The sequence below is a fragment of the Oxyura jamaicensis genome, chromosome 3 (genome assembly GCF_011077185.1).
Source record: "Oxyura jamaicensis isolate SHBP4307 breed ruddy duck chromosome 3, BPBGC_Ojam_1.0, whole genome shotgun sequence".
Lineage (NCBI taxonomy): Eukaryota > Metazoa > Chordata > Aves > Anseriformes > Anatidae > Oxyura > Oxyura jamaicensis.
This window is the reverse complement of record NC_048895.1, coordinates 37,727,390-37,741,675: the sequence shown is the minus strand read 5'-3', so window position 1 is coordinate 37,741,675 and position 14,286 is coordinate 37,727,390. Positions and strand designations below refer to the sequence as shown.

The 14,286-nt window shown below is 35.3% G+C and overlaps 1 protein-coding gene across 1 annotated transcript in view; it reads left to right on the top strand.

Moving 5' to 3' along the window:
• WDR64 (WD repeat domain 64) overlaps positions 1-14,286 on the top strand; it is a 73,097-nt gene that overhangs the window by 1,125 nt on the left and 57,686 nt on the right. The window contains exons 2-3 of the mRNA XM_035320671.1: positions 7,703-7,851; positions 8,556-8,686. Of these exons, the coding sequence (XP_035176562.1) occupies positions 7,703-7,851; positions 8,556-8,686 (280 nt within the window). The remainder of the gene's footprint in view (positions 1-7,702; positions 7,852-8,555; positions 8,687-14,286) is intronic.

Below are 14,286 nucleotides of genomic sequence, written 5' to 3'. Positions count from 1 at the left end.
GAAATGTGGCCTGGCAAACAAACAATACCTGCTTGTTTTGTGAGTTTTGTTCATTTGTGTTTTCCCTCTGAACACAAATAGTGGTGTTAAGACATGATAGGAGAATATGATTCCTTGTGGACTGAGACTGAAAACACTGGTAGTTGAGGTAATTTTGATGTCTTTCAAGATGCATACTTGAATACAATTATGGGCCTGCAGTGGCAATTTTATATGACAAACTAGTGCTATAATGCATTGGGTCAGAAAAGTAAAACACTAATTGAAGTAACCATTCTTATCAATATAAACTTTATTTACAATATTTTCAAATTCATCAGATATGACATAATCAATAACCGAACCCTACTTTTAAAACGTAGTTGTCTATTTCTTGATCACTTGTCTTCTGTCTTTCCTGTTTACAAAAGCAGTAGGATCAGTTGCCTTTCTCAAATTAATTATATTTTCCACACACACACATCCCCTGCCCCCAAAAGATGGATTAATAGAACACGTGACTTCCTTCCAAGACTTGCAGTAACAGACCTGTGGCACCTCAGTATGTGCTTTAGGAGAGGCATAACTCTTCAGCTTTCTTTATCAGTAAAAAGGGAATTACCTGTGCATGACAGACCATGTGCAAAAATACCATATTATGGGTTGTTTTAAAACCAGTTGCTGCATGGTAACAGTCTCACAATAATAATAAGACATGGCTGGGCTAAATTAATGATATACATCATTAAGAAGAAATCTGTCTTCTGCCCTTAGAAGAAAGTCTTACATTGCGTGTGTCTTATTTTTGCTGCACAAAATGAAAAGAGAAAAAATCTGGTGAGGCACAGGGTAGAAATTTAGTGAGGAAAGGAATAAATTTTATTAAATGTACTGCTCATCAGCAGATTCCATCATATACTCAGGGTTCCTAAGTAGTTTTTCAACTATAGCACCTGACAAAAGTACTCACTCTAGATGTCTTCTAGATATCTAGAAAATAAGAAAAAAAATATCCTGTATTATTAAAAAAAAAAAAAAAAATCCTTGCAAATCCCTAACTGCTCCTAGATCACTTATGCTTTAGTTCTTTTAATGTGTTGTCCATTATGTACAATGTACATAGAATGGTAGAATCCATTCAGTGCAGATTTTCAGATGACCAGTATATATATATGTGTAGATATATGCTTACATATGTATAAGAAAAAAATAAAAATAAAAGCTAGCTATTGAAATAATGCTTCAAAATTAAAAAGTTTTAAAGTTTATACTTATCTGGGACTGACTTTAGAAGTTCTCTGACTTGGCTGTATTTAGACATTGAAATGTTTCAGGACATCAGAGCATTGAGTGTCGGTCACATTAGAGGTGAAGAATGAAGCAGTGCTCTCTAACCTTGTGTGGGAGTAGAAATACAAACCCTGTCATTCTGACCATGACTCCCAGTCCTAACTATACCATCAAAAATGTCAATGAGATATTTTCAAAAAGTGAGAACACTGGGGGGTGGAAGTCAAGTGTTTTAAGCAATTTGAGACATCTTTAATTTCCCATTTGTTCTTTACCTTATATGGTGCTTTCACTCATTTTCTCTATTATTTCTCCTTGATTTTCTGCTAGCCTGTCTTTCAATTCACAGGCTGTTTCCCATCTTTGGTGACAAGAGAAGAGAGGCTTTTGTCCATACTCAATACATTTGTTTCAGGAATCAAATTGTGCTGGGGGTTTGTTTCTTGTTTTGAACTCTCTAAAACTTATTACTTCAAAGGGTATGTTAGGCAGCTAGACTGCAATTTCTGAAAGATACTAAATAAATAAATGGCTACCAGTCTTCAGCTTTTTAATTAGGATTTTTACAGCCTTCTGCTGGTATTTCTTATATATTCTGCTGTTTTCTTATATATTCTCTTTGCCATTCTTTAGCTTTAACGGGGAATCTGGAAGTTCACTGCAGCATGTACAGCAACCTCTGAGCTCTAATATTCCTGGCAGGTGTGCAAATAGCTGTACTAGCTGCAGGTGCAATTCATCTCACCTAAATTACATATTTAAAGCCAGTAAGATTAATCATTGTCTTAGAGTGTTTATTTTTTTTCACTAATGACTGGCTTACCAGTTACTTAAATAATTACCTTTTAGATGCCTAAATTAGGTTAGATGAACTTCATCTTGGCAGTACAAACCTGGGTGGTACTGCTCAGGTGGCAGATGCATACTGATGCCTCCTTGGTGCCTGTTTCTTGCTATGTAGATTAAAATAAGTGGTGATATATACCTTCACATACCTGCCCTGGTTGTATAAACACACCTCCTAGGGCAGCTTGAACCCTAACCACTAACATTGTAAAGCCAAATCAGACCAGTAGCATCACATTCTACAGCAATAACCCTGTGAAATTTGGTTGTGATATAAAATGCTTATTTTAAAGGAATGACTTCCCAGAGGAGTTTATTTCTATGCTGCAGCTTCTCATTAATATGATAAACAGGCAGTGAAAGAGATTACAAACTCACTGGCCTGTTTTCATTTACCAAAATCCAACATGTAAATCATAAATATTGCATAAGAAATATGATTTTTTAAAAAAATTATCATCTCAAGCTGGTGTTAGTGACACAGAAGACCAAACATATTTTGCAGCAAGTAGTGTGATATTGCTGAGCTAATGTAAATATGAACTTGATAACACCCCTTCAACACTGTTTCATGGGATAACTTTATTTTTTTCTTTATGAAGAGTTGAGTTTTCAAATCCCCTACTGGTCAGGGAGCTGAACTCAGGCAGCTCAACCCTGACTTGCCTGCAAACACAGACAGGTTTGTGGGGATTTTTTTATTTTTTTTATATTTTTTTTGTGTCTGGGCTTGATCTAGACCACAACCAGAGACTGAATCCAGGTCTCCTACATGCCAGAGCCTCTTTAAGGATGACTCGGGTCATTTTAGAGCTATTATGTTTTCTTTTGAACTGTCATTTTACTTGGTGACGATCTGATTTTAAGTTAGACTATCAGAAAAGATGACTGGCAACCTGGTAGAAGGCAGGAAATAAGATCTATCACTTTTTGCTGGTTTGTCTTCTGCAGTATTTTAGGGTTAGTTGTTTTGAACTGGCAAGGTACATGGTCAGAATTTTAAAACTAGCATACATTTTCATAGGCTTCTGATATTTCTTCAGATACAGATTGAAAATGATTGATTTTTCTAATTGCCAAATTCATTGCCGATCTGGCAATGACCTTGCTGTAGCTGTTCTTTGCACCTGCTGTACCAAGTATCATTAACTTTGTACTGATCTGAGAGTTTACCAATCAAGAGCAATCTGACTGCACAATAAGAATGGGAGAGTTGGGAGGTTCAACTTCTGAATGTATGTTAACTCTACCATATTCTATATCCAATGCTTTTCACATTATCAGTAAGGGAGTCAGGAAAGAAAATGCTTTTTATTCATTTAATGCTACTGTAGACTTACTAATGCAAGGACTTCCTGTTACTCATCAATTTAGTATTGAATTTGTCTCTTACACTTAGCTTATCTTCTAATGTAGTTCCTCTCTTCTCTACTTATGTTTGTCAGACCATTCAGTCATCACATCTTATTTGAAAGTTGTGCTGTACATTTTTTGGTGTTTAAGCATTGAAGAAAACAGAGTCAGCTGGTACTGAAAACAAATGGTTCTTTATTTGGGATTTCCCACATATTTAGGTTGTGCTGTATAGCAAGAAGTCTCTTGGTTGCAAGAGAACAAAATATAGTTTTCTGTTCATAATCTTTCCATCCTGTTAATTGAGAAATGAGAATATAACATTATGTCATACAAGCTTAGATGACACAGAATGGAAAAATTAGTCAATAGGACATACTGCGTAACAAGGGTTCAACTTGAAGCTCCATAAGGAATACACCATAGCTCTAGCCACAATACAGTATCCAACCAAATGCCAAGTGTCTTGACACACAAGTGAAACATTTTTCTTTCTAATGGCTGGAGAATTACTGTAGGAACTAGCAAAAATGCATCCTCAAGCTATGCCTCACTTTACCAGGAGTCAGTGCTGCTTTACTCTGCCCAATACTCTTCCTTATTATAAACAAAAGATGTACTCGATGTGGTTGAGGAGTACCCAGCAACTTTTGTCCTCTTCCCAGTGGAAAAGATAGAATTTCAAACAGTTTAGTTATCCATGTAATAAGTTAGGCAGCATATCTTGAAATACCACTTTCCCCAAAGAACTATATATTTAATGCAGAGATTTACATACATTATTTCCAGTAACTTCATTCAATATCAAATTTACTTTTGTTCACTGTTGTTCACATGATTTTTTCCAAGTGTGTGTGATGACTATGGTCTTTCTCTGTTTTTGAAGTATTTTTGTTATTCTTGAAACATGGCTGATCAGTTTTGATCCTTTACATAGACACAAAACATAAAATACAATTCCCCCTTTCCTTTCAAACACAGAATATCCACAGAGCAGAAATTCCATGTGCAGCAATTCAAGCAGCTGATGTGGAGATAAATAGCCAAAGAACAATACAAAGAAATTGATCAATATAGTCCAGTAAAAAGTGGATCTACCAAATAGACTGAAGTTCATTGTTTGAACAGAGTGCCAATTTGTTTATTGTTGTATTGCATAGTGACATTTTTTCAGCATTTTTTTTAAGAAATTGAAAAGCTGAAAAATGCAGAAAAGAATCACAAACATTATTTTGAGACCTGAAGGAAAATGTTGGAGTACAGAGTTCAATGTACTTTAATTAACAAGAGAAAAATGGAGAAGTAATTCAGGTAGAAGGGCTCCTAGTAAAATATATCAACTATTTCTCTAAACCACTGAAGACATTACAAATACTGTCTAGTGGAAGCTGAAGCCACCCAAATTTAAACGAGAGGTTTAAAGTTTAACAGTATAAGCAATTAAACTTTGGAACAAACATGATAGATTCTCTATGTCTTGGTGTCGATTTGTGAAAACTGGATACCCTTCTGCAAGTTATGCTCTAGAAGAACATTTTGGGGATAATTATAATGATAAATGGCAGATATTTAAAGATCTGTGATACAGGGGGAGTGAAAGTAGAAGATCTAATCATCCTTTCTGGATTTAAATGTTATGAATTCATGACGCCTTCCTTAAATTCGGGAGCAGGAATGATAATTAAGGTCAATGGATATTTTGGCCTGCCTATTCTAGTCAGATTTTCTCATCCAAAAAATCAATAATCTGCTTAGTAAAGCAGTTACATCTTCACTGGTATTAAATATATATATATACAAATCTAGGATTTTGTAAATTACCTGGATGAGGGGAATAAAAAGAGGGACAACTTTTCTCACTTCGTGCAACTTTGTGTTCTATTTTTTTGAATGATAGAAGATACCAGTTTCTATTCATTATCACTAATGTGCTTCTCTGAAGTACCTTGGAGTTTTGTTGATCATGAAAATATGTAATTGCATTAATGAATGTGAATTAGATCAATGAACGAATGAGAAATTTGCTTAAGCATGGCAAATGCCATGAACAATTTTGTTCAACTTCAATTATACTTCATTTATATTTGTTATGCCAATGACATTCCTGTAAATCTACCGTGGACGTGGGAGTAGTGTGATAATCAGAGACATGGCAGAATTTAATGTCTGCAGAGTGTAGTGTTATAATAGATATTGCACATGTTTTAAAATGTGGACATTAATTATGAGGATTTGTAATACTTTAAAGCAAGTAATTCTGGATTGAGATGTTGTTCCTGTTTTACAGGCAAATTTTAGCAACCTGATAAAGTTAACAAGAAAGAAAGATTCATCCGGCTTGCAATTAGTACATACTGCCTTCACTTGACAGTGTTAGAAATGCTAAGCCTATACAATTTACAAGATGTTACCAAACATAAGGGGTCAGATTCAAAGTTTACAGAGACTGAATTTTGATCATCTGAGTTGTAATGCAGAACCCTGAGCAAAATAACTAGCTTCCATATGCACAGAACCTACAATTATAGCAAGATCCAAAGTAATTAACGTACTAATTATTGGTATCTAATTTTTTTTTTTTTTTTTATAAACTGTCTAGTCAATAGATAGAAGCTTTCCTCAAAGAATAGTAACTAACATCATTCTTTTTACTTCATTCTGAACCATTCTTTTAAGACAGCTGTTTACATCGTTACTTTTCAAAGAATGAATGAAGCTTGATTCTTTACCATATTCCCACAAGAAGTGGTACTCGTCCTTTATTCAGGAGACAAGATTCAGATTTGATTCTCTCTCAGCTAGAGGAAAAATAAATTAACTTTTCCAGCACTCCAGTAGGATACCCTAGGGTTCCACTATTCAGTAAAGAGTTCAAGATGTGGTGGGATGGAAAGACAATGCAAATATAACACAGGTTTTGGTGCTTTCACAATGATTTTGATTGGTCAGTGAGTGCTCTGGGCTGTCACTTTTCAAAGAAAGTGGTAGCTGCAATTTCGTTTTCTGAACAACCCCATCCTGCTTTTAAGTTGCTTTGACAACTACAAACAGAAGTTCTTGGGTCACTGTGGTATAGGAATATCTGACTTTAAGGTCCTAACTGAACTTATGCACAAGTTAAATGTGGACCCTTTTCAAAACAGGAATCATCTAATACATATTGCTGAATTTTGGCCAGACACATGCTAATAGCCAGCACATAATCTCTGTGATTATTATTTGTATGTTAGGAAAAAGAAAGAAACAATGACTTAACTGGAAGTTAAGGAAGGAGTTAAGAGGGGTGATTGGGAAATAAAAAATATATATATTTGGCATATAAATGGTGAGAGATGTACTAAGGAAGAAAATATTGAATGTCATTCCCAAGTACTAGCTGTCAAAAAGTGCTTTTCTAGTTCTTTTTGGGTTGAGTTGGCCTCTTTGTGCTACGTGAATAATTTCAAAATATAACATCCCTGATAAAATGCTTTTATTACTGGAAAACCAGGCACCCCGACCTAATTGAGATCCCTGGCCAGGCCTTACAAAGAGTAGCACATGCCAGAATATCATCAGATTGGTCTCAGTTCTCCTACCACCAAGCAAATATAAAAGGAGAACTGGCTCCATCATTCTTCACCAAATAATGTGTGGATCCAAGGAATTCCACAATAGCAGCTGTTCCTAACTGCAAGAGTTGGTGTGCAGCTTTCGGCAAAGTCTTGAAGATAATCTAAAGCATAAGAAGACAATATAAAGCTTAGAGAAAGGTGGTATAATCTTCCTCCTCACTCAGTACAAAATTCTGAAAGACAATATGAACTTGCAACAGCTAGTTTCAGAGGTATATTCTTGCTTTCTTATGAATGCTATCTTATATTGCTAAAGCATTGCCAGCTGTAGCAGAACTGAACCCTTATGAGATCCTTACCTGGCTCTCGAGGTGAGAAAGATAACATATGTTCAGTCACCAGTTACACCAGACTCCAGGAACTAATCTCACTTACCAGGTTATTACTGATAGTGATTTGTGACATAGGGTTGCTCAATGAGTAGAATTCTGTGATGTAATGGGAGGTGGTGACACCAACAGTTCACTACCATGTTTGCCAGCTTGAGATGCTAAACCAGTCATCTCTTTCTTATTATGTAGTGCTTGATATGCCAGTCATGCAGCTACATCTCATATGAACTCGTGTGAACTGTGCTGTAAGAAGAGTCCTCCTTCCTACCTTGTTGCCTTCTCTTAAAGGATGTCTGAAAAGGACTGTGATAATGAGAGTTGCTCTGCTCTTAACGTGCCAGATTTCAACAATGCTTTGGAGGATTTCCAGAAACTAGTTGAAAAAACAGTAACACAGAAGACAGAGGAAAGATTAGGCTTGTATATTAAAGATGATGGTAAGAGATACTCTTTCTGATTGAAAAGTGTAATTTTCTTATTGAGAACAGGTGTCAGCAACAAGACTGTAGGAAAGACATCAAATTAACTTTCAAACTGTGACTTCTTGATTGTTACAGGAAACAGGTAGATTGCTCTGGGAGAGTGCTTTTCACCTCCTTGTAGGACTTTTGGACAAATTATAATGCTGGGGTAATTGTTTACAAAGTATAATTGGCAGAGTTGACACATCTACAAGTCCTCATTTCTGTGATGTTTCTAGTGATCTGTAAAAGCACAAAAATGATTAATTATGTAAATCCGGTTTCTTGATTGTAAATAATCAGGGCAAAGGTTTGCTTTTCTCAATGCTAGTGGATATTGTTGCATGAAAGGATAATGTTTATCCTAACGTACCTTTCATGTTCATTTCAACAAACCAGAATTGTGTTATGGAAGTAAAAGAAGAAAAGAAGAGCTGAGAATTTTTCAGATATTATTTTATCTATCTGTTTCTTCTCATGTGTTGCAAATCATGTGGTTTTAAAAAGTAAGACTGAACAATTTTATTTATTTTTTTTGGCAAAATGATTTAATGAATACAGTGTGAGAAGATGGGATTTGCACATTTTTGATTTTGAAGAAGAAATAAAACTGGAGGTAGAGGACAGAAGCTGTAACTTGCCAATTTTTAACTCTGTGGATATCGGTTCTTCCTATCCAGATGAGATAGACTATGATAAGTTCTATACAACCACACAGACGCTTTTTGGCCCAGAAGTTAAGGATCATAATGTTAAAGCCTTTTTCAGGAAGATTAGCAACAACCTTGACGCAAGAACAGAATGGTGTGAGGTAAGGATTTTTAATACTTTATTAAATATATACAACTAATTGGAATCATAAAAGGTAGCAATATTTACCTGCTGATTACGTGTCATACATGAGTCCTTTGTCTCTCTATGTCACCATAAGAGCAGTCTCATTATTATTTATTCTGGCCATCATTCAGTTGCTAAAAAAAAAAAAAAAAAGAGAGAGAGAGAGAGAAAAAAGAGAGAGAGAAATAACTTGGAAAATAGATGTGCCTTTGAAGCTATAAAAAATAGATAAAACGTATTGTGTGGGTTGATCTAGGCAGAAACAAAATTGAAGGACTGTCTTGGAGTACCTCATTTGTGGCTTTGTTATCCTGTTCAAGAAGTGATGATTTATTTCAACAAGCTGGGAAAGAAGAGACTCCATGTTTATTTTTACTCTATTAGTAAGCAATTTAGAAATTTTTACTTATTAGTTGATTAAATAGAAGATTCCAGGGAAGACATTTGAAGATAGGAGGGTAAATCTATCCTTTGGATTTTTTCATGTGAAATATGAGTGGTGATACCTATTCTGTGACCTGACGCACTTTTATCAATGACTTGAGAGATGAAGGAGATAACACTAATTTATCTCTTTCTAGCTTGTGTGATATGCGATTATTAACTTCAGTCTAAGTAAGAAAAATCCTATTCTCCTAGTACCTAAACCTAGTATGTGAAGCTTGAGCATCAGATCTATGTTCAGTGGAAGTAGAAGTTGGAAATATGAAAATAATCTCCAAAAGTGCCCCGAACCTATTTCACTACAGTAGGGGCTTGCTCTTTCAGGCCATTATGTCAGTGAAGGTTTAAGCATTGCAGAACTTTTCTGACCTCTGCCTTTTTCCCCATTTTGATGTGGTTCAACAGCTGAGTATTTTTCAAATGACAGTGTTGTCTCTACAAGCTTTTAGCTAAGGGATTCCCTGAACTGGATTTTCTGCTAGAGTGTCTCTGGCTAATTTCGGACTTGTAAATATGTTGCACCAAACAGCTTAACACATGGGAGAATCCAAGCTGCTAATTCTAGCAGATTTTTAAGAGCAATATTTGCTCATACTGTGCTGGTTACGGCATCAGTCCTAGTACTAGTAAAAATAATAATAATAATAATAATTTGAATGAAATTAATAAAGCCTGTGTAAATTACATTTTCATTTGTAGGTGAACTACCTTTCTTTCCTACAATGATGTTCCTGTTCAGTGCATCATCAGCTGAGCTTGCAAATCTAAATTCTTAAACTTTATGCTACATTGGTTATGTGAGTTTGAGGAAGTTGGCCCCTGTTCTCTGTAAGATTCTTGAACCTATTATGTTGATGCACATGATTGCATGATGAAGAATGACCTAACTAAATAAAAACATTTTTCCTGCTTGCTTTGTAAAAGAGCACTGAGCTGTCTACCAGAACTCCTTATCCTCAAGCAAAGTTTGATATTCTAGATTCCTGACAAGGCAGCAGGATTTGGATCATGGACCCTGAGGGTAGAAATCAGTATGTCCAGGTCTTCTTCTGAACTACTTCACTGATAAGCATTAGCCTCAGGCATCCTGACAAAATGCAAATATCGTATGACTACAGTATGCAATTTGTGCCCTGAGGATAAGTCTATCTTTAGCTAGACCATCGCTAATCTTTCCTCTCCTTCCTCTCCTTCTTCTTTTCTCAGGGATAAATCTGCCCCTTACTTTAGATGGGAAGCATTAAAGCTATGCCACCATTTTAGTAGAGATTTTTGTAACTGGAAAATTACTGAAGTCTGTAAGTGAGTGAGATAATCCATTTTTCTGTCCCTAATAGTGGTAAACAGCAAATCCTGGCAAAAAAAAAGAGTATAATAATTAATTAAGTAGGTCTGGTCTCTCAGCTTCTGACAGAATATAGCTTAAGCATTTTCTGCAGCGGACTTGCAGATGCATTCTATGCTTAATATCCCTTGATGGACTTTTCATATATCTGTCTGTAAATTACTTTTGAATCCATCAAAAAAGGATGCTTCCGTAGCATCCACATTTTTATATATTTTATGAAAAATACTTTTTCTCATTTCTTTTAAACGTGGTGGTCTATTGTTCAAAGTGTTCTGAGAAATTATGAATGCTTGCTCTAGTGAAGTATCTTTTAATAAGATGTTTACCATGGATAAAGTTTGAAGCAACTGTTGTACAAAATATTGATATATATATATATTACATTGTTAGAGCCAATCTGTATCAAGAGCATCCATGATCAAATGCTAAGAGAAGACTTTTTGTTTTGTTTTCTGCCTGAAGATGGGTGGCTGGGACATAAGTTCTAGCACACTGTAACTATCCTGTGACAGCATAGGTGACAAGTCCTTGCTGGTCTTAAAGCCAGAAGGCAAAGTATTACTGAGTGATTAATTCCTTACCATATTTCCATTTTACATTACAGTGGAACATCATATTATTTTTGTGAATGCTGAAAATATCCAACACCTGTTCTTTGCATTTTATTAACAACTGCTATTCAATAGTTTCCTAACACCATCCTAAAAACAATGTGTTTGGTCTTTTCAGTTAAATAAGCTTCTTTACGAGAAGATTTCTGGTTAATACCTCTCTTAACATTGTTCTTACTTGCAATGTCACCTAACTCACAAACTTTGCTTATGTCAGGCATTAAAAATTTTCTTCAAGAAGGGCCTGAGGGAAATTTATGGAATCATCATCTCTGGAGGGCATCAGATATAATGTAACTGCCTTCTAGTGAATTTGACCATAAGTTCCCTTTATCAGACAAAATTTTAGGCCACATCCATTTCCTCTCTTACTAATTCACCTTGTGAGATGAAAATTTAAATCTTTTTCTATGTATGTCATGTACGTGCATGTCACCCTTACTTACTCTTCTTCCTTACTTCTCTAAACATGAGAGGATACTTAAAGATGAAGTCCTGGCTTTGCTCAGCATTTCTTTGAAACTCACTAAAAGAATAGGAAAAAAAAAAAAAAAAAGAAAGAAAGAAATTTGCAGATTTGCTAGTACATGTTGTACAAGCTGAGTTCTTGAAATAGTCAGCTGCCATCAGACATGAGGTAATGCTTCATTACAGCCCTAGTCAAATTCTCATATGCTTCAAAATCCTCTACTTCATTTCAAACTTCTTGCTTCTCCTTGTATGGGAGAGAAGAGAGAGGTGACAATCTCTTGTGTAGAGGTGACAAGCTAGACACATATACTATAAAGAATATGATATGCTCTATGGGCATGAAGTGGAGACCAGTTGAGAAAACTACATCTGAATTCATGCTGACTGTCAGCTTGAGCCAACCCTTTGTTTAGGAAAGCAGATTATGCTTTCCTAGCAAATTATGTTCAGGCCATTTACCTAATAAGATAAATGAAGAAAGATCTCGTTTACTAGAATAGTATCTTTTACTGCAGATTCTTACTTGAGTTTCCAGTACAGTCGGACTAGTTACCTAGGTTACATAATTACTTTTAATTCCTGGAGCCATTGGCTAAATTGATCATATGCTTAAATAATGTTGTAGAAGATACTCAGAAAAAGGAGGGAAATATGATTCAAGGTACAGAATTTTTAGCACATTAAGCACAAGAATTGATAACAACTGATGCACTCAGCATCTTTATTAATGAAGGAACTAAAGAACCAAAGAAACCTGGAAATGTCATACAAAGTTTCTTTATTAGCCAAACCATCTTTAAGATAGCAAAAGGAACAACATTAATTGATCTCCTTCAATAAAAGTCTCCTTCAAGCTCTAGTCTTTTTCACTTCTTGACATTTAAAGATGTGCATATTTATTTAGTGGTAAGGACAATTGATTTTTTTTCTTCCACCCATATCTGTAGCCCTTCCTCCTTTTTATTTTACTTTTCTGAAATTTAATCTATTTAACACTTGAACAGCCTAAGTCCCATTTGCTTTTCTCGTCCTCCTTAGGCTTTTCTTTCAAGTGAAACTTTTTCAGGAAAAAAAGAAGACAATTTCTGTCTTGCTTGATTAAAGAACTACTGAAATAGTAATTGGCCTTTTAAGATACTGGGAACTATTCTGGGTATTCTACTTGAAACCGTCTGTTGTTTTAGAGAGATGGTGAAATAGATATGTCTCCCTTAATTGATACATTCTTTCTTATAATCTTCATTAACCTAGTAGTTATGTTAGACAATTCACATTTATAATCTGCAATTTGGACATACTATTAATTACCCCCTGTGAAAAATGGAAGTAGCTTCCTTTTTATCACTTAATTTTTCAAATGAATCATCAATAATGGTTACTTTCTCTAACATTCTAAATAGCCATCATGTCTTCTGCCGTCTATGCTCCAATTCTCTTTTTTTTTTTTTTTTTCTACAAGGACTGTATTTCATTCCTGTTCTTCTGAATTCCCCTGCTGCTTTTGGCACTGCTGAGCATTTCATTTATCTTGAAAGTCAAGGAAGAGGCATACACGTCACTTTGTTCCTTTGATATTTCTCTTTTTATCATCTTTGTCTCTCTCTTCCTTCCTAGAACTCTGTCCCTGACACATTGTTCCTCTTTTCCTGCTTTCACAAATACAGACTCCGTATCTGTCCTCTCTTTAGCTTGACATAATCTGCAGGATGTGTTTCTGTGACCTAAAAGATCATGGAGTGTGACTATTTCTACTCCTTTATCTTGTTGATGCTTCTCTTTTTCAAGTGCTTCCATTTTCAAGGGTGTCCTAAATTCCCTGAACTCCACAACAACATGCCCATACTCAAATAACACTTTTTTTGTTACAAAAAAAAAAAAAAAAAAAAAAAAGTGTAATTTAAAATCTTCTCTTTAATCACATTAGAGGCTACTTTTAGTCATTCACTGTCTCTAAAATTTAGAATACCTAGGTGGCCTAACAGGTGTCACTTATCAGTTGTTAGCTGACTTGAAAAACTGACCTTTGCATTCCTTCTCCAAAGGTAGCTGATACTTTAAAGCTCCATTTTTAGTGACAATAACAAAAGAAACGTAAATTGTATTTTGCATCAAATTTTATACTCTTTGTCAACCTCTGCTATGGGGTGGGGTTTGTTGGAATCTCTTTCTCCATGTCAGCAGAAGCCATTTTTGCTGCTGTAAGGGATTTCTAAGATGTGCTTTCTTTGGGCAGTTTTCTGCCTGTTGGGCAGTGACAGTGGACTCAGCAGTGACCTGATACCAGGTCAGTTTATCATTGAAAAAAAAAAAAAAAAAAAAAAAAAAAAAACTACTCGCACCAAAAACCTATTCCCCGGAAAGGTGGGAGGCTTTTTTTCCTTTTCCCTAAAAAAAAAAAAAAAAAAAAAAAAGGAATATCTGCTTAAAAGAAAAATGACACTCCTATATTTCAAGAAGCCTGAGAGGAAGGATCAAGGGAACTACAGGATGATCAGCCTCACCTTAGTGCAACTAATTCTGGAAAACATTTCCAAACACATAACGGACAGGAAGGTGACTGGGAGTAGTCAGCATTGGTTTACAAAGGGAAAATCATAGAACTCATGCTTAACCAACTTGATGGCCTTCTACAGTGACATGACTATAAGGGGAGAGCAGTGGATGACACTTACCTTGACTTTAGTAAGGCTTTTGACATTG